The sequence below is a fragment of the Octodon degus genome, unplaced genomic scaffold (genome assembly GCF_000260255.1).
Source record: "Octodon degus isolate 3935 unplaced genomic scaffold, OctDeg1.0 scaffold00134, whole genome shotgun sequence".
NCBI classification, from domain to species: domain Eukaryota; kingdom Metazoa; phylum Chordata; class Mammalia; order Rodentia; family Octodontidae; genus Octodon; species Octodon degus.
Window position 1 is genome coordinate 5,828,481 of NW_004524710.1, and position 27,289 is coordinate 5,855,769.

General features: G+C 43.8%; 1 protein-coding gene across 1 annotated transcript in view; it reads right to left on the reverse strand.

Annotated features, from left to right (window-relative positions):
• Window positions 1-5,113: 5,113 nt before the first annotated feature.
• The window catches only part of LOC111812654, a 43,249-nt gene continuing 21,073 nt past the window's right edge, over window positions 5,114-27,289 (reverse strand). The window contains exons 3-5 of the mRNA XM_023701381.1: window positions 20,260-20,436; window positions 10,366-10,491; window positions 5,114-5,413 (exon numbers count right to left, since the gene is read on the reverse strand). Of these exons, the coding sequence (XP_023557149.1) occupies window positions 5,114-5,413; window positions 10,366-10,491; window positions 20,260-20,436 (603 nt within the window). The remainder of the gene's footprint in view (window positions 5,414-10,365; window positions 10,492-20,259; window positions 20,437-27,289) is intronic.

Sequence of the window (27,289 nt, forward strand, 5' to 3'; positions counted from 1 at the left end):
CTGGTCTCACAACAATCCTCCTGCCCCAGTGTCCCAAGTGCTGGGATTACAGGTGTGCACCATCATGCCTAGCTTCTTCTGTGCATTTTTGCCTGTTAGTTACCTAGATTCTCTTGGACTTTACATAGTTTCTTGACTGACATGCTTAACTTATTTTTAAGCTCAGTTATTTTTTTTAAATAAAGCATGTTTCATAACGCATTGTATAATGTGTAGTTTTTGATTTATCATTCTTTTTTTAAATGTCTAAGACTTCAACTGTGTTCTTCTCTTTAACTCAAAAGTCAAAATAGCCCGGGGACACAGCTCAGCAGCATAAGCGCCTGCCTGGCAAGCATTCGATCAGTACCAAAAATCAAAACAGCACCCAAAAGTCAGGGGAAAATAGAACATTGGAGGAAGAAGCAGAGATGTGTCCCAGAAAGTTCCTAGGGTGACCTTAGTACTTCTGCTATCATCTTCTGCCTAGTTCAGTACAGCTTTAGTTGAAAGCTCCATATGAATTCTGGCTTAGTTTCAAAAAGAATTGTGTAAAATTTAGAGTTGTCCCCCAAGTGGAAAGAACTGTCTTTTAAGTGGTTTCCCCATTACCAAGGTGTACAAGCAGAAGAATGAGTATTTACATGGCAAAGGTATGCCGAAGAGATTCAATCACAGGGTGGATAAATTACTTTTAAGATATTTCTCACTGTTTGCATCCCATCATATAATTTAGCCTACTATAAAGTACGACAAATGGTGGCACAAAACTATTTTTAATTCAAGTCAACCCCCTACTGTAATGAACTCCATGGGAAAGCAAGAATGCTTTATTGAAATATAATTGTGTTAAAATTAATAGTTTGCTTAAAACCACACTCCTAATCTGCAGGAATTGTAGAATAAACAGAGATGAGACCAATTTTCTCTATAGTTTATTAATAAGGCAAAAGAAAGAAAAAACAAGGCGAGGCACCCTAAGCCCTTCCTTCCAGTTCTTGGGTGTCTACCAGTTCTGAGTCTTCTCATTAGACAGTTTGGGCCCTGGGGTTAATGGCTGGGATATTTTACTTTTGGTGCTTTAAAAATCTTTTTATTTTTACTTTTTAATTTATTTAGTATGGGTCTTGCTACTCAGCGTAGACTCATAGTGATCCTCCTGTCTCGGCCTCCCCATCACTGGGATTACAGGGGTATGCCACCATGCCCAGATTCCAGTGGCTGGCTCAGCACTGGACCACCAGAACATGCAGTACTGGGGGTCAAACCCAGACCCTTTTGGTTGACAGGCAGGTGCTTAGACCACCAAGCTTTCTCCCCAGCTCATGGCTGGGATATTTGAAGCATAGGTTTTTTGGGTTTGGGAGTTTTTATTTTTTTTCAACTGAACCAAGGTCTTGTTATACAGCCTCCAACCCATGCATCTCCTGTGTCAGCTTCCTCAGTGCTGAGATTACAGGCACGTGCCACCAAATTCTGCTGAAAGCCAATGTTGTTTGAAAGCACAATACGAAAATTACACTTATTCAGCTATAGATCAAGTGATTTCCTAATTTTTTTCCATTATTTCTGCTTCTATACCTTTCTCAAGACAAGGTCTACGTGGGATTCCAGCTCATATCCTCAGGAACTGAATTGGCCGCTGAGGGGACTGGTGCTCTTACATTCTAGTAAGATACAGATAAAAGATTTGCTGTCCTAACATGTTTTTGCATATGAGCTATTGTATTTTCTTTGTCTGAATTTTTGGTTTGCTCTGATTTACTATGACTTCTGGTGTCAGACTACTGCCCGAATTCTTACCCAGGGCTCTAAATGAGGTGGCTCTAAATGGACAGATTTCAGCAACCCCGCCTTATTTCCACACTCAGTTTAGCCCCCTAGTTACTGTCTTCCAGCCCTCTCCTGATAAAGGTACGCCAAATATTGTATCGGAAACTTCCTCACATCAGTGGCCTGGTGAAGCCTTTTCTCCCTCATCTTTTTAACTAGTGGAATTTTAACTCCATTTTAGATAACGACCCTGTTATCTACTAATTTTATAAAAGCAAAATGAATTGATTGGTCAATGACATGGATGGGTGTTTTTCTAAAGAAAATTACTATGAAAGGCTGGCCAGATAGTTCAGCGGACTAAATGACCTGCTTAAACAGAGTGCAGCAGCCAGGGTTCGATCCCTGGCGTGCATGCCACCCCACCCCCAGGGCACACTGAGATGGCGAATGAGACTGGGTGTGGTGGTGCACACATATAATTCCAACACATGGAAGGCTCAAAAACAGGAGGATCACTACAAGTCTGATCTACATAGTGAGACCCTGTAGGCCCTATAGACCCTGTACTAAGTACATAAAAATGAAAATTACTATGACATGGGTCTAGTGACACACACCTATAATCCCAGCACCCTGGAGGCTGAGAGGGGTGATTATTATGAGTTCAGGCCAATTTGTTCTACACTGAATTCAAGATCAACCTAATCTACATAGAGAGTTTAAGGTTAGCTTCAACTATGTCTTAAGACCCAGCTTCTAAAAGACAACCAAGGAAGAATGAAAGAAGGAAGAGGAAGAAAAGAAAGAGGAGAAAAGGCTGCTATGAATAAATCATTTTAAACATGAACCCAGATGATGATCCAACTGCTTCGTCTATTGAAACTCTACCTCCACCCTGACTATAGTCGCAGAATTTGTAGCCCCAAGTGTCATTGCTTTAATTTGGGGATAAAATAAAATACCTGTGTTTATGCAGGATGATTGTGGGTTAATTAAACTATGATAAAGATACATGATTTTACATGAATAAGAGAATAAAACTTTAAAAAGCAGTGTAAGAGATCTCAGCAGACTAACAAGCATGGCAGTGGACGTCTATAACCCCAACACTAGGTCCTAGCCTACTCTAGCAGGCTCTCTAGCCCCTAGGTCCTCGCAGGGGGCCCTGTAGCTCCTAGGTCCGAGCCAGCTTATGAATGTAAGTTCGAGGCCAGCCTGGACTACATAGTCAGACCCTGAACGAATCGCAAAAAGAGCATGGGAGCAATGCCGGGGAGATATCATGCTCCAGTTCTTAGGTGACTGGTACACATATTTTCATATTTATCACTCTGGAATCCATGAGAACTTTAAAGATAGGAATTGTTTTTTGCACAGCCTTCTATTCCAAGTACTCAGCACAATGTCAGATGCATTATAGACCCTCAAAATAGATTTGTGGAATGAAGGCACTTATGTTTTCTCCGGTCCTTTGAACATAATTATGTTTCTCTGACACCATGTCTAGCATTCTGTAATTTTCTTCGTCTATTCATTCAATAAAACTTGCTTAGCACCTAGTCTGTTGCCAGACCCTGTTCTATACACTGGAACTCAGTGGCAAAAATCAAGAAAACTCTCACTGTTATACAGTTTATGTTTAATTGGAGAAACAATCATCAAACAAACGTATTAGAAAATATGATACAATGTGAAACATTAATTAACACTGTACATATGAAGCTTTTGGGGGGACAGAGGGTGGCAAGTGGCTGCTATTCTGGGGAGGAAATCTGTGTTTGAGCAGGGATCTAAGGAGAGAGTGGCCTGCAAATAGTTGAGAGCAGAGGCTTCCAGCAGAAAGAACATCAAACGCAAAAGCTTCGAGACTCCTGTGAGCACGGCGCATTTGGGGAGCAGCAACTGAAACAAAATGAGCTAAGAGACTCATAGAGCTGGGCATGTGGGAACACGCCCACAATCCCAGCACTTGCGAGGCTGATGCAGGGAGCTTGTCATGAGCTTAAGGCCAGCAATGGCTACATAGCGAGTTCAAGGCCCATCTGAACTGCAAATCGAGATCTTATCATCAGAAAAAAAAGTCACAGAAATTAGGTCAGAAGAGAAGACAGACACCTAATCATCAACCATTCTAAGCCACTGTTAGAATTTGGATTTTTTTTTTTTTTTTTTTTTTTTTTTCAAAGAGAGCCAGGAAGATTTGTGAGTCAGGGCATGAAACAAGACTTGTACTTTATAGGCTCCTTTCTCTGGTTGTCTCTGGAATTTCCCAGGTGAGTGATGACATGGGCAGTAGGTAGGAAGAGGGAAAAGATTACATGTGCCCAGGAAACTGCCACAGTGCCCAGCTACAGCTGTGGGGTTGGCTAGTACCTAGAAGGTTAGAGGTCCTGCTGGAGTTGGCTAGGAACTAGGAGCTAGAGAGCCCACTACTAGGACGTAGGAGCTAGAGGGCCCGCTGAGGGAAGAGTTTATTCTAAAATATGTTACAGATGGGTACAGAATGGTTTCTAGGTAGGGGTAGGTGAGCTGTGGGATAAGCAAAGAGTAACTCTAAGGCTGGTGACCAAGGCAGCAGCAAATAGGGTCAGGGCTGGCAGGGCAGTATCACACAGACCAGGAAGAGCTGGGCTGCTACCTGCATAAGAAAGTCAGGGGGCACTGGGACAGTGAGTCTCATGGGAAATGCCACCTGCGTACGGGGCTTGAGTGTGGTTGGAATACAGGTTGACGAGGTGTCTCATGATTAATTTGTGTCAGAAGCCAAGAAGTCGGGGTTAGGGGAACAACACTGAGAATTGCCTACTGGGTTTGGCTGTCTGAGATGTTGCCTGTGACTCTGGTGAGAGGTCTCTCTAACTGCAGTGACACCGACAAAAGCCCAAGCAACAGAAGATAGAGGAAGAATGGAGGAAATAGAGAGGACATGTAGAGGCAGTCCCTTTATTTCACTCTTGCTAAGTAGGAAATGAGGAAATGTATCCCAGTTTTGTCTTTTCCTTTTTCATACTGGAAATTGAACTGGGGACCTTGTATTTGCCAGGAAGTTGCTGTGCCACTGAACTATATCTCCAGGCCTTGTTTGTCCATTTTTGTAATTATTATTATTAGTTCCTTTTGTATGACTTTGCAGTAAGACTAAATTCTTTTTTATTTTCCAATACTGAGAATTGAACCAACGGCCTTGGTACTGAGCTACCTCCCCTTTTTTATATATTTTATTTTGAGACAGGGTGCTACAAAGTCACTCTGAAGCCCAGGCTGCTGGAAGTTGTGATCCTCCTGGAGGGCTGGGATTATTCACCTCTGTATGAACAGATTCTAACACTAATAGCTATGCAATGAACCAATGACCAAGTCACACGGCATACTGAGTGGCAATGCATTTTATTTGTATGGGAAATACTAAGGAAGAAAACTGTGGAGTGCCAGACTTAGAAAACAAAATATAAACAGCTGACAGCAATGGTACAGTTTTCTGCCGGGGCTGATGCCTTAGCAAATTGGATGAAAGCAAATGATTTGAAGGCGGTATGACTTCAAGGATGGGAGCGTAGGTGTCACCAGGACAAGCAGCGCTCAGACATGAAAGCTTTGCGTGACTTACATTCTTTCTTCTGCTTTTCTGAAGGGTAGGAAGAGTATCTTGAAAGATAGCCTGCAGAGCGGAGGGAAGCAGAGAATTAGATAAGAAAAATGTATATATCCGATTGGGAGAACTCCTCAAGCGCCTGAAGTTACAGGGCATTCTGAAGTCACGCACAGGGCAGAGCCTGATGGAGGCAGCATGCACTCAGCTGCCCAAGAAGCAAGTCTGCCACCACAGAGCGAATGAACCTTTCCATGAGCCAGTGGATGTCACTTAAGTTCCATGCAAATCACTGAGTTTGAGGCCAGCCTGGGCTACATAGTATGGGCCTGCCTAAAAATACTGTTTTCTTTGTCACCCAGGTGATATGATTACTCCTTTTGTATGATAATCATACCCAATTAATCTTGTAATTGTCTTATACTATTAGACTGTGTAGTGTTTGATACATTGTGTCAACTTGAGAAGAGCCCAGCTTGACTGAATCCCAGCAATTCCACAGCCTAGGGTGTGTGAGACCCTTCCCTAGGGCATGGAGGTCCTGCCCAAAGTGACTCAGCACTTAAAGGATACATAAGGGCGATTGAGGAAGGAAGGTTCACTCCACTTCCTTGGTCTTCACAGCCACGCACTTCCTTGGGAGAGCTTGGATCTTCACAGTCAGTGTGGAAGGAAGGGACAGAGGCTTGCTAGAAGTTGCAGCTGTGGTCTTCCCTTTGCTTTGCTATTTTCTGCCGACATAAACTGCTGCCCTCTGCCATGTGCCAAGCTACCTTGGAGCCAGTGAAGTATGGACTGAAACCTCCACAATCTGTGAGCTCAATAATCCTTTCCTTCCTTCATTTTAGGTGTCAGATATTTTGTCCCAGCAAGAGAAAAGTAACTAAGATGACTTTTGATTAGATGTTCTCAAAAAAGTGAATATATTCTAGTTCTTAAGAACCTGGTTTTCTGAATTTTATTAGTACTTTAAAATACTAGTGCTTAATTAAAGGCAATTAGTTGTATTCTAATGAGATGAATTTCAGAGTCATAATAAAACATATGCTGCCATTTATCCCTGTGGTATATTTTGGGTACAAACACTATTTGCAGTTCTTTAGTACAAGGTCCTGTGACTTGAAGACAACTTTACAAATTAGTGGGTTGTGTAGCTCAGATTGTAACCTGAATTCTAAATCTAAATCTCAATCAATTTGTCATCCCAATACTATAAACACTGAAAGACCAATTCTGGTATGGCCCGTGCTGACTAGCAGTTAGGAGTCCAGCTTGGAGAGTCAGAGAGTCAGTTGTGGTGAGGCATGCCTATAATCCCAGCACTCTGGGGGCTGAGATAGGAGGATCACTGTGTGGTAAAGACCAGCCCAGGCTACTAAGTGAGCTCAAGGCTAACCTGAACTGCATGGTGAAACCCTGTCTCAAAAAGACCAAAAAAAGAAAAAAGAAAGAAAGAAAGAGAAAGCCCAAAGGGGGGGGGGGTAGAGAGAAATACTATGCAACTATATATGAGGAAATAGTGATATTAAATGATAGTGAATTATTTCATGAGATCTACACTATATATATATATATATATATATATATATATATAGCCTCTGCCTCCCAGAATGCTGAGATTATGGACATGTGCTACAATGCCTGGTTCTTTTACATTTTTTGCCCTGCATACACATATGTCATATATGTTGAATCTGATGTTTGCAGTACATGATGATCACACTCACTGTGGGAAACTGGTTCCCATCAGACACTGATGGCCAGAGTCACACATTTCCAAGTACAAATCTTTTTTTGTGGTACCAGGGATTGAACTCCTATATATGCAAAACAATGTATGACTTTTAAAAATTCAGAAAAAAAATGGCAAAGACCTATATATGCACACCTAAGTGGGAATTATCAAACTTAAAATTTTACCACCTGTCTAGCTGTCTGTACAGTATAAACACTCACAGGAATGACTAAAATCTCAGTCAAATGTACAGACTGGTCCAGAGCTGCCCCTGTGCACCGTCTGTGAGGGTGCTGGGAAATGTCTCTGTGATAGTTTGGTTCATGATTTTTATCCAAACACAAGCTAGTGATCAGTGAAGAGTATACTTTATATAGTTTACCAATTTTTCTTAGTTTTAGTTGTTTAATTTCCTGCCCTGAAGAGCCAAAAGAATGATTAAGGAAGCTTCTGCTCTCCAAGAGCTTCCAGTGCCAGAGGAATAGGAGGTGCACAAATACCTGGATCCAGCTGGCAGCTAGAAGGAAGTGCAGGAAGTATCTCCTATGCATTTGCTCTCATGCAACTGAGAAATAGCATCTCTTAAAGGAGGAAGTAATAGAAGGAGGAGGACATATGGTGGAAGGAGCAGCAGGTGTGCAACAGGAGCGGCGAAACGGGCAGATGAAGAGAATTGGAAGTGCGATGGTCACCGGGTTCCCGGATGTCGGATCTACACCAGGTTCAGACTGTCAGCTAGGACTGAAGCAGTCAAGTCTCCAGAGTAACTCCCACAAAGGCAATGGATAGAATGCCCAAATGCCTATGCCCTGAGATTAGACAGCTGAATAAATTGACAGTAGATTAGGGATAAATACACACACAAAAGCAAAAGGCAATTGTTAACTCCAGGAAAAGCAAAAAGTCAAAAGGCAGGGGAAGATAAATATGATGTGCCCAACAGTCAGTTTTAAGTAGGATTTCACCATCAATAGAATCAGTAAATATAAATTGCTATTGGGGAATGGGATAGATGCCACACTAGGCCAGGATGAGGAGAGAAATATGATGTTTTCAATTTCTATAGCAAAAAGTCAATAAATGAGCAAACGAGGAGATCAAGTAGTAGGAACTTTTTACTAATATGTGTTTGCAGTACATAATGTTCCTTGTGGGAGGTTGGAACATGTACATAACATGCCTTAAGTCTTTTTACGTCCCATTCCCTTCCCTCCCTCACTGTGTGAGAAACATCTGACTCCCTACCTCCAATTAAAATCAAAAATAAAAGTGAAGGTCAGATGGGTTAATCATAGCACTTAGGAGGCTGAGACCAGAGGACTGCTGTGGGTGTGAGACCAGGCTGAGCTATGTAGTGAGACCCTGTCTCAAATAAATAAATAAATAAATAAATAAATAAATAAGATTCTGCATAGTACATGAATAATAGTTATGCAAATTTTGAAAAGCTACAATAAACAAAAATACTCCATTAGTCTATAAATAGGCATGAGTTGTGTATAAATGTAAAGTCATATAAAGTTGAATGAAAGGAAAAGAATCAAATTAACATGAGTGGCTTCTGCTGCTAAGTGCAAAGCAGGAGGATGGTGTGGGGGTGGTTAAAAAGAACTTAGCTTGGTATGGAACCTCTTATTTCTATTTTTTAAAAAGCTGGGTTGGGGATATAGCTCGGTGGCATAAGGGCTTGCCTTGCAAGTGTAAAGTCCTGAGTTTGATTCCTGGTACCAAAAAAAAAAAAAAAAAAAAATCCTTAAAGAATGTCCTTTATAGCTGGGCATGGTGGTGCACACCTATAATCCCAGCAGCACTCAGAAGGCTGAGGCAGGAGAATTGTTGCAAGTTCTAGACAAGCCTGGAGGGCCAGCCAGATAGCTCAGCGGATTAAAGCACCTGCTTAAGTAGACACAGAGGCTGGGGGTTGATCCCTGCCCTGCCACGTGGGGCCCACCCGTGGGGCAAGCTGAGATGAGACTGGGCGTGGTGGCGCATGGCTGTAATCCCAGCACTTGGGAGGCTGTAAAACAGGAGCGATCACTACAAGTCCAACCTGTGTAGTGAAACCCTATGGACCCTGAACTAAATATGTTTTGAAAAATTAAACAACAACAAAAAAAAATCTAGACCAGCCTGGGCTACAAAGTGAGCTTAAGGTCTGCCCCAGACTCATAGCAAGATTATGTCTCAAAATTAAATAATAAATAAATGACTGGGAGCTGATATGATTAATAGATATCAACTCCAGATAGTGAGCATAGACGTGTTTTTTCATCTTTTTTCCCCAAGTAAACAATATCATTTTTAAATGAAAGATCTCTATAACCAGAACTTGTGACTAGAATTCTGCTAAGAAAATAGTGTCTTTGGTAAGGGTAGACTTGGAAGAACATGTACACGTACGTTAAAGGAGAAGCTGGCCGTGGTGGTGCACAAGTGTAATCAATAGCTAGGCGGGAGGCTGACGCTGGAGATTCCCGAATTCAAGCACAGCCTGGGCAACTGCGTGGGACACTGTCTCAAAATCCAAAAGTAAAACTGTTTTGAGAGTAGTTCAGTGATATACAGCAGCCCTTGTTTCAATTCCTACCTTTAAAAAAAAGAGTAGAGGAGAAGGAAGCAAACATGGTGACCTGGATTCTCCGCTGAGTTTGCTCCATAGTCAGATGGCTCTAAGGCTCTTTCCTGCGTAGGATCTTTGCAAATGTTAGAAATTCACAGCCCCTCCCACCCCCGAAGACTCGCACACTTCCCCAGCCAACTCTCAGGCATTTTTCAGATTCCAGTTTAAATATGACTGCGCGGGAACGTGTTCCTGACTCTCCCGGCCCGTTAAGTCAGGCACTGCAATGCATTTGGGATTATACTCTGCTCGCCTGTCTCCCTGCCAGCATTTACATTCCATGAGCGCATTTTTCCAGTTTCTCAAAGCAAAACCCTGGAAGTCACACTGGCCGGCTCTGTCCCTTCCCATGGGCAATTGACAGCAGGCCCTATGGGTGCCACCTTGAAAGTGTGTCCAGAGCCTGCCCGCTTTCGGGCACCAGCTCTGGTCCCTGGTCACTACTCCCCCCCCCCCTTCCTCCTACAGATCTTCCTCTGCCATTGGATCCTTTGCAAAATAAAGCCAACAACGCTGTTTCAACGGATGTAGCTGCGCGGTGGAGCCCTGGCCTTGCACGTCCAGTCCTGGGTTCCATACTTAGGTCACAAAAGATGAAAAGGAAGAAAGAAAAAAAGCCACGCTTTCACTTTCCATCACGCTCCAAACAGACAGCAGAGAGCGTACCTGGGCCTCTAGCCTCATCGTGCACCGGCCCTGCTGCCTCTGCTTCGCATCCCTGACTGTCTGGCTCCGAAACCCCGACAGCGCCAAGCTCCCGAACCTGCCCTCCTCTGGCTTCCTGAAGCCGCGCTGCTGCCCACGAAGCGAGTCGGAGAGACCAGAGCTCATTCGTCTCAGGCTACATCACAACACCTACAGTCCAATCCTCTCAAAGCAAGTCACAAAACCTAGAAGGGTCACCGAGTTCCTTTTCCCTTGAAGACCCTGGTTCCAAAGGGGCCTAGCCCCACGGACCAGCAGAAAGGAGCCCCTGGGCGACCGCCTTGGCGGGTGCTCCCTCGGTCAGATCCGTTCGTGCAGCTGTCTGGTCTCATCCAGCCTAGATGCAAAAGTGGCCAGTTTTCTCTGAGTCTTTAGCTCTCATTTCTAAAGGCGCCGGCATCGCTTAAAAACTTTGACTAAGTGAACTTCTTGGGCTCTTTCGTTAGTTAACATGCCTTTTGTTGTGGAAGTGGTGATTTTTATGTCGGTAAAGAAAGGTATCACCTGCATGGACGATTACTCTTAGACCTAATGAAATAAGAGGTCATAGCCAGGTGTGGGGGTGTACATTTGTCATCCCGTCACTCCAGGAGGCCAGGCGGGAAGGTGGAAATTTCACAAAGCCCACTCTGGGCGATGCACGGATTTTGTAAGAACTTGCCTCAGAATTACACATGCGTACACACGCACGCACGCATGCACGCCACACAATGGGGATGTAGCTCAGTTCAGTCCCCAAACATCTGGATAAAAACAAAGTCACATCTAACAAGTGGAACCTCTCTGATGAGCATGCTATTCAAAACACAAGTTTGGTTTTACGCTCTACACAAACTTTATTCTTATTAACGTTCTTTTGATTCCCCTTAATTTTTTGCACTAGTTTAGCACACATTAGATATTCATTGAATGAATACAAGATCCCCCACAGATTGTGTTTTTAAAAGCTAGGGTAAACCCAGTAGGGAAAAAAAAATATGCATTTTGGTTTTGACATTGATTTTTTAGTTTTTATTCTTTTAAAATCAAAATATACCTGGTAGAAAAATAAGAAAATAGTCTTTGAAAAAGTTTAATTGAGGGAGTGGGCTAATCATCTTCCAGAACATTAAGCCAATCTAAACAGAAAGGTATTTTCAGCTTTAAAGAGTTGTTCTTGTGCATGCAGAATTATAAATGGCCTAATTTTCCCTATATCTCCATAATTAACAGAATAATTATTGATCAGCACAAAGCACATAGTCTCTGGAGACATGATTTGTGTCAGTGCTTAGCTTTTGGAACGCTCAAATCACTGAAGTCAGTATTAAAAAAATGAATTGATAGTAAATGTGGTATAATTAATCCACCTATTCTGTTTGCACATGAGCATCTTTTTGTGCAAAATATCTCATTCATTTAGTAGAGAATACAAATTTATCACAATGACAGAATAAAATATAAAGTGGAACTTTATTTTCCCGCAATGCTTGCTTTTAATTTATCCAGACCTCTTTTTTTCTTATTTTCTTTTTGTTTGAGATAGAGTTTCCCTTTGTTGCCCAGACTGGTCTTGAACGTTTGGTGACCCTCTTGCCTTGGCTTCCCAAGCGCTGGGATTGCAGGCCTGCACCACCATGCCTGGCTTTCAGACTTTTCACAGAAAGTACAAGTTTAAAATATTTCTCAGAAGGGCCAACCAGATAGCTCAGCAAACTAAAGTGCCTGCTTAGGCAGAACGCAGGAGCCAGGGTTCGATCCCCAGTGTGCCGTGCCAGCCCCGTCCCCAGGGCATGCTGAATCCCCGTGCTTGGGAGGCTGAAAACAGGAGGATCACTATGACTCTTGATCTATGTAGTGAGATCCTATAGATCCTGTAAATCCTGTCCTAAATACCAAAAGAAGGAAGGAAGAAAGGAAGGAAGGGAGGAAGGAAGGAAGGAAGGAAGGAAGGAAGGAAAGAAAGAAAGAAAGAAAGAAAGAAAGAAAGAAAGAAAGAAAGAAAGAAAGAAAGAAAGAAAGAAATTTCTCAGGAGGAGCCCGGTCAGATCAGGAAGACTGAGGACTGGCCCTCTATCCTAGGACAAAGGGAAGCCACTGAGAGGTGACTGGAGATGGCTTCTTCTCAACGGTTGCCATACAGACGAAAAGTCAGTTAGCAGAAGGTGGCTCAGGGTCAGGGCTTGTTTGGGTGGTGCAGACAAGAGAGGATGGTGGCCATGCCAGGGTCCTGGGCTGACAGCCTGCGTGTAAGTGGCACAGGACCGCAGACAAGGGGGATCAAAGCCAGCGAATGTTTGAATAAAACAATTACAGCAAAAATAAACAAGTACATGAATAAAAACATGTCTCAGCTTTTATCTGCAAATGGCAGGTGCAAAATGCACACTGGGAGGAGAATTTAAGTGCCGCTCTGCATCCTGTAGGAGTAGCAGGTGCCGTTGGTGGGGGTGCGCCCTCTCGGCTCCTCCCCATGTGTCAGAGTAGACCTTCACCTGCAGGCTCCTTCTCAGACCCCACTGCATCACTTCCTCCCAGGCATAGCTAGTGGGAGGTACCCACGAAAGGAAGAAGAAGGCAACCAGGATGTGTTTCCCATCCTTTTGTGCCCAGGCAGTCTCAAGATGTCCAAAGCACTTGCCACTCCTTTGTACCCCCAGTTACCTAGCCATGGGGGTACACACCAGTAACAGCAGCCTTAAGGCAGCAGAGTCAGGAGGATCACTGCGAGCTCAAGGCCAGTCTGTGCTATGAAATGGGTTCGAGGCCAATCTGAACTACATAGTGAATCCCTGTCTCAAAGCAAACAAACAGACAGATAAAAAAGTACTGGCAGTCTTGTCGGGCAGCTTTGGTTTCTGCACAGCGATGCCACCATCTCCCTTTGCCCTTGGATCTTAGGAGAAAAGTCACATTTTGCTGCTGCTAATCTATGAGAACTTCTACTGTCTTCACTTTTCTGTGTTGTGTGATATCAATTCCTGTATTAATTTTCTCTGTTATGTATTTTTATTTTGAACTGAGGATTTTATTTATTTATTTATTTATTTATTTATTTATTTTTGTATATTAGGGAAGGGTCCACAAGGTGTTCAAGGTCTCACTACTAGATTGGACTTGTAGTGATCTTAGTGACCCCTCTGTTTACAGCCTCCCAAGAGCTGGGATCACAGGCGCGCCACCACACCCAGTCTCGATTGCTGTCTCAGCAAACCCCAGGGACAGGGCCAGTACGGCAGGCCGGGGTATCAAACCCCCAGGCCCTCCACATGCTTGCAAGCACTTTAATCCTCTGAGCTATTTGGCTGGCCCTCAAACTGTGGATTGAACCCAGAGCCTTCACACTGAGCTACATCCCCAACCCTTTCACATTTCTCATTGTGAGGTGGGGTCTCATTGAATCACTAGATTGCCCAGGTTGAGATCAAATCTCAAATCCTCCTGCCTCCCTCAGCCTCTCCAAGGCCTGGAAGGCAGATGTGTGCCATCTTACCCAGCCTATTCCAGATATTTAAATCAGTTTGTGTTTCCCTGCTTCTACCCAGCTAATAGTATACACTGCTAGCTTCTCTTGCTAGGAAGAGAGGAACCTAGCTTGCCTGGCTTACTGCTATATCCTTTTTTTGTTTGTTTGTTTTTTGTATTTTAATACAGGATCTTACAAGGTCTGACTACACAAATGGGACTCGTGGTGATCCTCCTGTGTTCAGCCTCCTCCTAGGCGCTGGAATTACAGGCACGTGCCACCACACCCAGTCTCAATCACCATCTCAGCACGTCCTGGGAGTGGGGCCAGCAAGGCATGCCAGGAATCGAACCCTGGTCACTGGGCTCTGCCTAACCAGGCTCTTTAGTCCGCTGAGCCACCAGGCCAGCCCTAACCTTGTAGTGAAATGAGTGCCAGGTCATATTAAGCAATCAGTGGAAACAAGCTGCGAAGGTGGGTGGAATGTATATCCTGCAGTCCAGCAGTTCTCAAACTTCACCAAGCATCTAACCTAGAATGGTTGTGACACAAGTTGCAACTCCTTTCCATCTCCCTTCCCCAAGTTTCTACTTATTAAATCTCAGATAAAGCTCCAAATGTTGCATTTCTAACAGGTTGCCAGATAACACTGATGCTGCTAGTGCACCAAACGCATGGCCAGGCCACATGTGGGTGTGCATATAATCCAATCCAGGCGTCCACGCAGGCATAAACATCTGCATCGATGAGCTTTCACATTTATATTCAGAATACGTGAGGTGACCTGGCCTCCCTCTCCAGTTACTGTCATAACACTAAGCATTTTCCATGGTGCAGTGTCATCACATTTTTCAGTGCTGGAGTCCCCTTCTGGAGGGGCTGTCTAGGTTCTTTCTGAAATCCTGAATGAAGAACTGATTCAGACAAGCACAAATGGTGGCAAGTTTTTATTCACTGTAGGAAAAGAAACAGGTAATGCAGAGCGAGTTTGGGCCATGTAAGAGGAAAGTAAGTATGACGCACAGGAGAGAGCAGGCTGCCAGGTGGGGACACAGCACAGAGACCCCAGCGTGGACCACGCTCCTGGTGTCGCCCATCCCCCGGGATGACATCAGGTCCAGGCCACCCTATCCGAAGTTAGTAACACGTGACACGTGACACTTGGTCTTGTTTTGGCCAAATACTGAAGAAGGAATGAAAATGAAACATACTGTACAGGGAAGGGCTTGTGTTCTTTTGTTCTTTATAAGGATTCCAAAAAAGGGGAAGTTATACAAAATAATTCATACTTAAAAATTCATCAGTTCTCATTTAAAGCAAACATCACTAACAAAGAAAAAATTATTCCTATTGATGGCCTGCTTTTTGCCATGAGAAGAATAAGCTCAAATTACTAAAGATGGCATGTGGTGTGTCTCTCTCCACCGGGATGGTGTGGTGTGGTCAACGCTGGTCTGCACAGTGGAGCAGATCGCGTGCCGGTGTCCTACCATGTGACCCCTAACACCCACACAGTGCCTGAAAGATACAAAGACACCCACCCTACTCACTGGCTAAATAGAAAAAAGGATGAGCCCATTAATTACCAAGTTATTATGAGATGCTTTGGTTTTCATCATACCTCATGTCCAAGAAAATTTTGTTCTCATCAGTTTCTCTTATTTCCCATATTGCTCTCTGCCCACAAGACTCCCACTTGTTTTCATAAAAATCTTTATATCTAGCAAGGATACAGCAATTTGGCAAGACTCTAATTAACAAGGCTTGTGATGACATAAAGCTATTAAACTGGGCTGAATCTCTGAGGATTTGTAAAAGAGCACAATCATATCATTCCCCAGACTAAATTAAGATACGATCTAGGAGTTCTCTTTGATTTCTCTTCACTACCTTCCTTTCACAAGTTCCGTGAACTTTTCCTTTCACAAATGGGTCTTAAATTAGCTTCACAGACCCCTTCCAGGCCTGAACCTCTCTCTTCTCTGACCTAAACATCAGCCTGCTATCCTTGTCTCCATCACCACCACCTTTTTTGCCATGTGGTAGCTGAGAGGATCTTTTTTAAAAAGAAAGACAAAGGAAATCCTTTGAGAACTTTACTTCTGATAGCTTTTGACTTTTGAAATTAACCCAGGTTGGCCTTGGGTTTGTAGGGATCCTCCTGCTTCAGCCTCCTGAGTGCTGGGATTATAGGTGTGTGCCACCACGCTCAGCTAAGTCTTCATTTTAAAAGTAAAAGAGACCACAAACAAAATTTGAACACTACTTAGAAAGTCTGGTTTTATCAACGAAATTAACCATCATGGCTAAGTGTGGTAATACATCCTGTATTCCTGGGGAGGCCGAGGCAGGAGGATTATCTTGAGGCCAGCCTGGTCAGTAAGTACAAGGCCAGCCTGGATGACAGAGAGAGACCCTGTCTCAAAAAAAAAAAAAAAAAAAAAAAAAGAAAAAGATTAAACATGACACACACCATGCACGAAGTCTGACTAGGAAAGCGACATAATCTGAGTTTTACTTTGGTAAGCTCCCTGGGCTGCTGACATGGAAGCTTCCTATCAGCCAGAAGTGGGAGAAACCAGGACCAAAAGAACGCTCCCCTGCCAGTGGTTATCCTCCCAGCAGTGCAGGCAGCACAGAGCCAGGTAAATTAGAGTGGACTCTGGTACCCATAGAATCTTCTGGAGGATGGGACAGGAGTCAGGGGAGAGAAGTCAAAGACGGCTGCAAAGTTCTTGCACTGATTCACCAGCAGGAGTGGGAGTAAACCAGAATAGGAAAGGACGACTTCAGGAGAGACGTGGTGGAGGGAGTTTGCTTTCACAGACAATGAGGTCCAAACAGAGAGGTCAGGGGACATCGTGAGAGCAGGCGGACCTGCGGCAGCGGGCACAGATCCGGAGTCGGCTCTCCTCAGAGGCCCCGCAGCACTCAGGCTTGGCCTCTGCTCTTTTGCTCTTGCTTGCATGTGGTTCTCCAAGTTTCGGCACAGAGCATTTAAAAATAGAAACGAATGCAACGTGTTTTAAGCACGCACAAAAATAGAAAGTTTAAAATGGATGTTCTCCTTGCGCAATCTAATTTTCTGAGGAAATCAGAGGGAAAATATTCGCACTGCTTACCTTTTCTGCTATCTAAAATTGAGGATGAATGCCAAATAGAAATGTGCTACTGCCACAAAACAATCACTCTTCTCGCCTTAATAGTACTCTAAACATTGGAAAATTTTTATTTTCAACAGCATTGTATTTGCTCTCTGTCTCTCTCATTCTCTCTTTTTCTGTCTCTGCCTCTTTCTGTCTTAATAGATCTCATAAACATACAGGCAGCAAAATATTTGCACATTGGGGTCGAGAGTGCAGGAACTTTGTAATGAAATTGCTAAGTCTGTGTGTTAAAGCAGAATACATTCTTTTTTTCACTGTGAGAATTTTTTTTTTTTTTCTGAAAAGGCTCCTGCTTCCCAGCTAGATGGCTGGAGAGATGATCAGCTGTGACGAGGGAGGAAAGGATGCCAAGCTTCCCGTGTGCGCGTGCACATTTCTTTTGCTCATAATTAATAGCCCCCGTGCTTGCTAAGGCTTTGGAAAGCAGCTAGAAGCCTACCCAGGTAATGCCTTCTGACAACGTTTTAAAGATCAGTTATGTCATATGGCTGCCTTTTAGAAAAAAAAGTCATAATGCATAGCTGTGCCATATGGCATCTCTGAAGAATGTGCCGGATTGGACAGACATTCGTTGGATAAGGTCCCACAGCACTTGGAAAAGAATGTAGTCCTGTTGCCAAAATGTGGCCTTTGTTAATCTCCTAACTATTATTGTGCAGAAACCAATTCATCTGTATTAATTATAAACAAATTTTAATTACTTCAGTAAAAGCCCATTATACTGATATCTGATGCCAAACAAGCTGTATTAACTCTTTGCAAGTCTCCAAAGCAAACATGAGGTGTTGGAACGTAGGTGTTTTATACAAGGCAGGAATTTCCCCGGCAGAGTGTAAAAATGCAGTTCTGACATTTCGTTTTCCAGTTCTTTTAAGAAATCCCGTGATGCTTTTGCTTTTTGCACATGATCTCAAAAGGCAGCTGATGCATGTTAAAGACAAATTATTCCTAATGTCTGAGAGTGTTTAAACATACTTTGTATTATTTTTGCTTAGATTGCAAAGGTTTTTTTTTTTTTTATCTGAATGGTAAAGTAATGGTTTGCATAACACAAAACAACTTGACAAAACGTGTCCTGGCTTTGCAAAAACATGCGCACCACCCAGTCATTTCGGGTAGTGCTCCCGACCGTATGGACTGAACTATCCTGTGCATCAAAGTAGAATATCCTTAAAAAGCATGAAAATCCAAGTCACTTGTGCGTTTTATGGCAGCAGCTTAGCCAAGAAAGCTGGCTGGTCCTTCCTGCACAGAAACTATCTGGTTTGCAGATGACACATGGCGGCTACAGCACGCGCAGCCTGGGGGTTGGACGGGCTCCAGCAAGGACGCATCTGAGAGCGGCCGCGTTGGAATCATCCTGGAGTTCGGCTTCGCTAATGTGTAGCTTTATTTTATTAAGCCAACCATCAAAAGTTTCAGTTTCTCCTGGAAATCATTCCTTTTGGTATTTCTATCACTCCTTGGATGGAGAAAGTTAAACAATTTTAAACAAATAGAACCACATCCTGCCTTCTTCTTCCATTAGACTTTGAAGTTGTTCATGTAAACTTTGTTTCTTTCTTGTTTTATACAACAAAATAATTTATTTTTATATTCATAATGGGTGAATTCTAGAAAGCATTGGCCTCTGTGCATTTTCATTGATGGGTGCATAGAAAAGAGCTTTAAACTAAGTCATAAACATCAATGGGCATAGAGCTGGCTGATGATGTGGAAATGGATGAACGTTTAAGTGAAACCGATTATCCCAGAGTTTGGATATTTTTTTGTATGTCAATTAAATGCATTATGTAGTTAAAGCTTTGTTAAGTTCTCTCTCCTACCCAAAAGCCATTATTATAAATTTCTGTCATGGCCCCATGTACTTTGTATTTCAAACATAAAGTTATAGCACTTTTAGCAGGGTATGGTGCTATCCCAGAACTCAGGAGGCTGAGGCAGGAGGATCATGGATTCGAGGCCAGCCTGGCTACAAGGTGAAACCCTGTCTTAAAACAAACAAATAAAGTCACAACAGGCGCAGGGGCTGGGAGTTTGATCCCCGGGCCTGCCGTGCTGGCCCCGCCCCTGCGGTGCACTGAGATGGTGCTTGAGACTGTGGCACACACCTGTAATCCCAGCACTTGGGAGACTGTAAACAGGAGAAACACTACCAGTCTGTTCGATCTAGTAGTGAGTCCCTGAATACCCTGTAGACCCTTCGCTAAAATACAGAAAATAAATAAATAAAGTCACAACATTCTTTACCTTGGGTCTGAACATCTCTACTGAACTTTTTAGGATATTTCCCTTATCCTTCACTTTACAGGTGAGAAAATTAAGGTATAAAGTGAAAGGGCTTACTCACAGACCTAGAGCTAAGTAATGGAATCATAAGAACATATTTCTAAACTCCACATCCAATATTATTTCCACTGCCTCAATTTAGTTATCAGCAGTGAACAGATTTATCCTGAGTACTAAAATATGAAATAATGACCATAAACTACAGAGCTTCTGTACATGTGAATTAATTTCACGTTTTGTTTAGCTACCATAGAGATTTATTTCCTTCATTTGGTAAGTGTTAAGCATTAACACATAGGTACAAAGTTTGGAGGGCATCTTGTGGATGGGATGAATGGAATTTGGGGTGGACAGAGGGCAAGATGCTGCGTCCTAGGACCCAGGACTCACCAACAACTTATCATTCAGGGGAGCTACTTGGCCTCTCTTCAAATTAGAGTTTAAAAAGGATCATTCCAATCTAAATTGATACCCATAAGTTATCAGCTTCATGCCTCCCTTATCATAAGTATTAACAGGAATTCTTGGACACAAATGAATGAATTAAAGGGAAAATAAGTTCTAGAGAACACAAAGATCTGGTTCCATGTCACAGAATCCAACTGAGGCATGGCTGAAGCACAGCCTGCCGCGTGCTGCTTCTGTCAGGCTTCCACCACTCACTAGGGGGTCCCTCCCAAGTGGATCTCCATTTACTCAAGGCAAATCTCCTGCACCCCTAACTTCTTAGATGATACCATCAAAAATTAAGCTTATTTGTAGAAATGATAAAAAATAATTGTGAAGAAGCTTGTTTTCCAAATAGCACCTTTTTACTTGTCTTAGTGGGATTTATAAACACCATTTCTCCTAATCTTTTGAACTTTTGTTTAAATAAGAACTAGAGACGATAACAAGAAAATACTGACCACGGTATTCTAAACAGTGAAACTATGACATTGCAGGAGTCCTTACCAACACGCAGCCAGTGACCTTTCTGTAGCTGAGAAGGTGGAGGATCCACTCAGCATACCACAAGCTGTCTCCTTGGAAGGATGTCTGCCATTGCTCCAGCCTCATGAAGGAGCTCCTTCCACTCTGCAGGACACACAGGATTGAAGAGCAGTGGGCAGAGGTGAGAGGTGAGATCCACTGGATGGAGACGGAGTAGGAGTGTGGGAGTGCGGGACGGAGAACCAAAGGAATCATAAAATCATGCACTGCATATACATTTCTCTTTTCCTTTCTCCACTTTCAGTTTTAGTATGTTTTGTGCTCTGATAACAAAATACCTGAGTCAGGACGTTTTTTAAGAAAGAAAATAGGTAGTCAGGCATGGTGGCCCACACCCACAATTCCAGCACTTTGGAAGGCTGAGGCAGGAGAACCACAAACTTGAGGCCAGCCTGGGAAATTTAGTGAATGAATGAGACCCTGTGTTGAAATAAAAATTTATGGGAAGAAAGGTTTGTACTAATATTGTTTAGACAAGATATCATGTCTGCATCTTATCCTCTGAATAACCACTCCAAAGACAACATTATGCAATGTATTAATTATTGTAACTGTCCTACTGACCTGTTTTGAAACTGTTTCCTTGCTATTTATCTTTTCTCATTAAAATGAATAAAAAAATAATAAAATAAAATAAAAATTTTAAAAAGGCTCGGGATGTAGCTCCATGTAAGGGCCTTGGTTCAATCCCCAGTACACATGTTCAGGTTTGTTGGTGCCTGACTCCAGTGACTGGAAAACCTAAACATCACAGAGCCAGGACTTAGCAAGAGCCCCACCCACATCCTGCCATGTCACCACACAGTAGAGAAGCATAAAGGAGTGGTCCTGTGGGAACTGTATGAATCCTCTCCGGGTTGTGAGCCCAGGACGGCATCGCTTTCCAATAGGCCAGTGTTAGTCACTCTGCTCTGTAGCAAACACCTGAGTTCATCATCTCATAAACACCACCATCTTTCCTTGGCTCATCGTGTGAGAGGATTTGCTTCACTACTGCTGGCCTATTGCTTGACATCTGTAGACAAAGATGAGGCAGAAGCTTAGGGTGGAGCAAAGCTCTCACCTCCTGGTCCAGAAGCACACAGGAAGAGTTTACAAGGCCCCCCCAGGCCCTCTGAGGGCGCAAACCCAGTCCCAAAGACCTCTCAGCACTGAAAGGTTTTGCCATGTCCTGTAGCACTTCCTGGGGAGGCAAACACCCACCACTGAGATCTTTGCAAACCAGAGCAAGACTCTGAGAGGGCTGCCACCCAGGGGTCCCAGTGCGCTGGCACCAGGATACAGAACATGAACTCTTGGAAGGCAAACTCAAACCACTCCAGACCTCAGCCCTTTCCAGTCCAGATCTGAGTTAGAACACAACTTAGGAGGCACCTGGGGTGAAGCCATGGGGAGTCACTGAGGCTCCCTGAAGTATTTGAAAAGAAAGTTAGGAATGTACAGCAATACTGAAAAGGTAGAGGACTCAGGTCATCCTTTTGGGAATTGACTTAGGGTTTGGCGTCCACAAGATGAATGAAGAATGATTTACTTCATGAGATTTACACAGTACAAATCTTCAAGGGAATTGGCAAACGATCTCCCAGTCAAAATCTCTCAAGACCTAGCCATGACCATAAACAACTAAACTGTAGGTGCAGAAGGTGTCTATTTTGCTATTAGTGACACTGGAGTTTGGATAATTCTGTATGTTTTGTTGCTGTCTTATTTTGATTTAATCAGTACATCTTTGCGGTACATAATTGTCACATTCATTGTTGGGAGCTGATACATCTTGACAGACAATACTCATGGAGGCCAGTCCTATGTTCTGCAAGGTGTTGGTGGCACTACTGGCCTCTGTGCTGTGCCATTTCCCTTAATAGAAACATCTCAGACACTACCAAATGGCTGTTGGGAGGCAACACTGTCTCTACGCATAGATCAGTGGCATCAATGTGTAACCCAGAAAGGGGGTTTATTGAAAAGTATGGAGTGCAACTGTCACTCTGTGTTCCCTCGCCTGTGGTCTGGTGACCTCCTGGTTGCCCCCCTCTGCTGCCCGTATGGAGTCAGTGGTGGTCTCCGCCCTTCCTCAGAGTTGGCATGGGCTGGTGCTGTGCACTGTTTCAAATTTGCAGCCCCCCCTGGTGGGCCACACTGCCTTTCCTGGTGGAGACAGTTGCCTGACTGGCTGCAGTGGAGAAGACAGGACACAGAGAAGAGCTCACTAAAACACGTCTCAGGTATGGTAGGAGTAAAACGGTCCATATTCTACATAGAAGGTAAGGGCACTGCTGGGCACACCTAGGGATAATGCCCAGGGAGATGGCGGCCTGCCCATCAACTGGAGGATAAGCAAGTACCTGCAGGAGCAAAGATCGAAGGCAGAACTTCAGCCAGCAGCAAGCCCCTCAAACTCAGTCCTGGAAAGGGCAGGTTCCACTGACAAGCACCCTTCCCATCCTGCCCACGGGAAGTGTGTCCCCTGTAACCAGCTGACGCCAAAGCATCTGAGCACCAAGTTGGTAGGAAACTGTTTTAGGCCTCTAGTGAATCCAGACTCATCTTGCCCCCTCTACGCAATTTCCCTTTCCCTCGCCCACTACACCCCTCCCCTCGGGTCTGTCCCACATGGTGTCTTACAATCAGGCCCTGGAAAGGGGAGAGTTACAGCCAAAAGCAGCAAGAAAATGCCACAGAACTGGCAGTGTTTGCTGCAGAAGGAGCCAAGGCATCTGCTTTCGAGCAGGGCTATGAAGTAGAGCCACGGGGGGAAGGAAGGCTATTAGGCCACCAGCAGCCAGGGAGGAAGCCACAGGAAGCAGATTAAAGTCTGAGAAGACTTGGAACTCGGAGTAATGGATCAGTGGAAAGAGACAGAAAAGCCAGGGTTGGCATATGGATCCACTTGAGGGGTGCTGGTCGTCAACCCAATAGAAGCCTCCACAGAGCCTGGGGCCGGGATGGTTGGAAATGGGTGTCATGGGGGTCCTAAAGCACTTTCCCAAGAGCTGTGGCAAGAACCCACAGAGGGGTCAGAGGTGGCAGAACAGGCAGAACAAGCTGCTGTGCGTTCAGTGTTGGGAGCTTGCTTTTGTGCCAGGTCATTTCCTAAAATAACCTCCGGTTAATTCAATAGGTCATTTTCACAGGGACGCGCCGCCTCCGGTTCTGTGGATCACGCAAGGATCAAACCCAAGGGAGCTCTACCACTGGCTTACATTCTTAGCCCTTTTCATAGCTTCTGATTTTGAAATAGGCACTTGTTAAGTTGCCCTGGCCACACTTGAGCTCACGATCCTTCTGCCTCAACTGCCCAGAGTGCTGGGATTACAGACATGCGCCTCACACCCAGCTTTTGTATGATTCCTGTTTCTCTCCCCTTCCACACACTGAGTGGACAAACTCTCAGACCCAGTAAATGAAACCAAGCGGTTAGTGGTCCTCCGGCCTTCTTGAGTATACTGGGTAGGGCTCCTGTATTGATCCACAGTTGGAGTGCAGGCTGGCAAGCGCTCTCTAAATTCTGCTGTCTCCTCTTTTCTTCTGCCCCATTGGTGGGTTCTCTGATGCTATAAACTGATAAGCTTAAAGAAAATCAGCAATTCCTAACTTGTTGGGCTTCTAGGATTCTTTCTGAGCCCTCCCCTCCCCTCCACACACCTTAGGATGCCTTATTTACATAACAATGTACCAAAATGCAGCAAACTTGCCCCTTTTGGAGGATTTCCCATTTCTAAGAAAGTGGAAGCAGTAGACAGATGTAGTCCTGCCCTTTGCCAGCGTGGATCTTGGGGTGGGCGGCAAACCTGGCTTTTAGCTGCGCTGAGATAGTATAGTTTGTGACTCCTTCACCAAATTTAGCGATAGTGTGGATGTGGATAAAGCGAAGTCTCCCCCCAGCACTCCCTTTGGTGGTGTGCTTTTATTTATTTCTACAAGTTACAAGAGAATTGACAGGGAGGCTCTATCCAGCCACTATTTTAAACTGAACGTCTTTGTAATTTATATTTTAACTTTTTTATTTTTGTATTTATTTTCTTTACTTTTGGTTGTTTAAAGACAGCATCTCACTATGTAGTTCCAGATAATCTTGGACTTGTTATGAAGCCCAGGCTGGTGTCAGACCCCAAACAATCCTGTTACACCCTCCTGAGTGCTGGGATTACAGGAGTGTGTGTGCCACTACATCCAACTCACATATATGTTAGAGATGTTATTTCCACTTTCCTCCACAACCCAAGGAGGCAATTCGGGTTGCCTTTGTAAATGTATGGGGCCTCCCAATGTTCCTGTCCTCTTCTTTTGTCAACAGAATCATGATTTCCTTTGGCTGTAACCTCAGAGGTGGGCATATGCGCTAATCAAAGTGCTGTGTTTTCAAGGTCCTGAGTTCGATTCCTAGTACCAAAAAAAAACCTCTGTTTTACAAGAACAGAAATATAAAGGCAACCCATACCACACCCACCTATTGTATCTGTGAATGAGTAGAAGGATAGGAAAATCTTTGGAGTTTGTTTGTTGCTGAGACCCATTTTCTTTTTCTATAATATACTATATTGATACTCCCACTCTAGTAAAGTAGAAATTGGTACACAAAATTGCTTAGTGGATTGGCACGTAGGCATCCCCTTGCCTCAGTCTCCCCAGTGCTGGATTTACAGACATGAGCAGGTTTAAGAGTCATGTCAGAATACAGAGATGAGGACGGAATGCTCCTTCCATGCAGTGGCTTCCTGGATTTTCACCCTTCTCACTGGGCTGGAGGGAAAGCCTCACCGTAACCTAGTGGTTCTGAAACTTTTTCAGGTCAGACGCTTGTGAGGTTCTGATGACAACCATAGCCATCTCCCAAGACTCAGTGGCTAAAACTTACATGACCTCCCTACTGTGTGCAAATTCCAGAGTTCATGACCTGCAGCACATTTAAAGACAAACGACAGGTCAGAAGATCATAGTGTAGAGTTCAGAGTTAAACATCGAAGTGGTGAAGACTCTTTTATGTTGTGGTTGAGCTGAGATCACATAGTGAACTAGTTCTCATGAAAAGATCCTTAGTATGAAGCTATTTGAATCAATTGTTCCAAGGATAGAAGGAATGAGCAGTAGTTGTGGTTAATTTCTGATATAAACACATGCAAGCTAGCCAAAGGCAGTTTCACGTGTGATCCCAGCTCTCAGAAGGCTGAGGCAGGAGGATTGCTGAGAGTGAGAAGTAAGCCTGGGCTATGTGAGATCAAAACCAGCCTAAACTACAAGGCAAAACCTGCCTCAGAAAGGAACGAAGGAAGGAAGAACAAAAAAGAAAGAAAGATCAAACAAAATAGGCGCAAACCATAGATCTTGATAAGTTTTTTTTTTTTTTATCTAAAGTAACTAATAGTAATAGTGATTTTCTTCCTGCTTTTTAAAAGTGTGACTAAAAATAATTGTTCTTTGGGGCTTTATCCACCCTTCCCAGTCTATACCTGCTAAGGATTTCCATGGGCTTGTTGCTGAGACCATTGATTATAATACCAAGAGTGACTGCAAGAAAGAAAACAGTGCAGTTGTTCACTGCATGGGCTGTGGAGTCATACTAGGTCCCATTGACAGTGAGAGTGAACTTGAGCCAGTCAGGGAAATATTTTGCACTTGAGCTTGTTCACTTAGCTGAGGATAATAGTTGTCATCTTGTATTTATTGCTTGTTCCATGTGCCACATTCGCGCTAGGCTCTTTTTATTGCTCTGTTAAAATCATCACAACGTGGTAGGACTGTCCCAACTAGAAGGCCAGGAAACTAAGGCAGGCAGCATTGTTCTCACTTCCGGTCATGTGACTACCAGTTAGTAGAGTCCGTCTTTGGATTGTCAATCTCTTAATCACTATGCTCCAATAACACTCCAAGTATGCTTTATTGTAAAGACTGATGCTTATCAGATTTTTATGACCCCTGCTGCTGCCATACATGTATTTTTATGACATGCGACCTAATCTGTACAGTCTGAGGACTAAAACAATCAGTGATAACTTTAGCAGGAAAGCACAGTTTTGGGCAGAAGGGTATGCTCGTTTCCAGGGAGCAACTCACTGTGTCATGAGAAGAGGGCAGAGGGGACATTGTAACTGTTCCAGGTTGACTGGGAACCCCATTCCTTACCAGGCCAGGAACTCTGTTCTGCTCTTAAGGCAGTCAGAAATCACCTGGGTGTGGTGATACATGCTTGTGATCCCAGCACTCAGGGGCTGAGGTAAGAGGACAGCCATGAGTCTGAGGCCAGGCTGAGCTACATATGAGTTTTTAAGTTCAGTCTGGACTATATGGCAACATCTTGTCTCAGAAAAAGAAAAGAAAAGAAAAGAAAAGAAAAGAAAAGGAAGAAAGAAAGAAGGAAAGAAAGAAAGAAAGAAAGAAAGAAAGAAAGAAAGAAAGAAAGAAAGAAAGAAAGAGAAGCTATAGAAGGAATCCCATAGAATAACACTGACACTATAGGAATTGGGATAAATGAACATATTTTCCACTGATCACTGCTGATTTGACCGCCTTGGCGTACCTTACTGTTAGCATTCATACCTAGATCTACCTCAAAGGCCTCATGTACTCATAAGTAAGGCTTTTGGAAAGTGATTGGGTTATGGGACTCGTACATAGTGCACTGAGAGGTGGGTGTGGAGGAGCGGGTCACTGCATGTGGCCTGCGGGGGCTTGTCTCTCTCTATGTCACCTTCCTTGATCTCTCTCCTTTTCCTGCCTACCCTGCCACAACTGTGTCTCTTCAGCCAGGCCTCTCTGCCACAGAGCCAGCTATGGACTGGAAACCTACAAACCATGAACCAAAATAAAGCTCTCTTTTCTAAGGGTGTTCGGTATTGTGTCTCCACAAGAAAGTGACTAAAGCAATTCTCTCTCTCTCTCTCTCTCTCTCTCTCTCTCTCTCTCTCTCTCTCTCTGACAACATCTTGCTATGCAGCTCAGGCTGGCCTTGAGCTCACTTCACAGCCCAGGCTGGCCTCAAACTTACAATAGT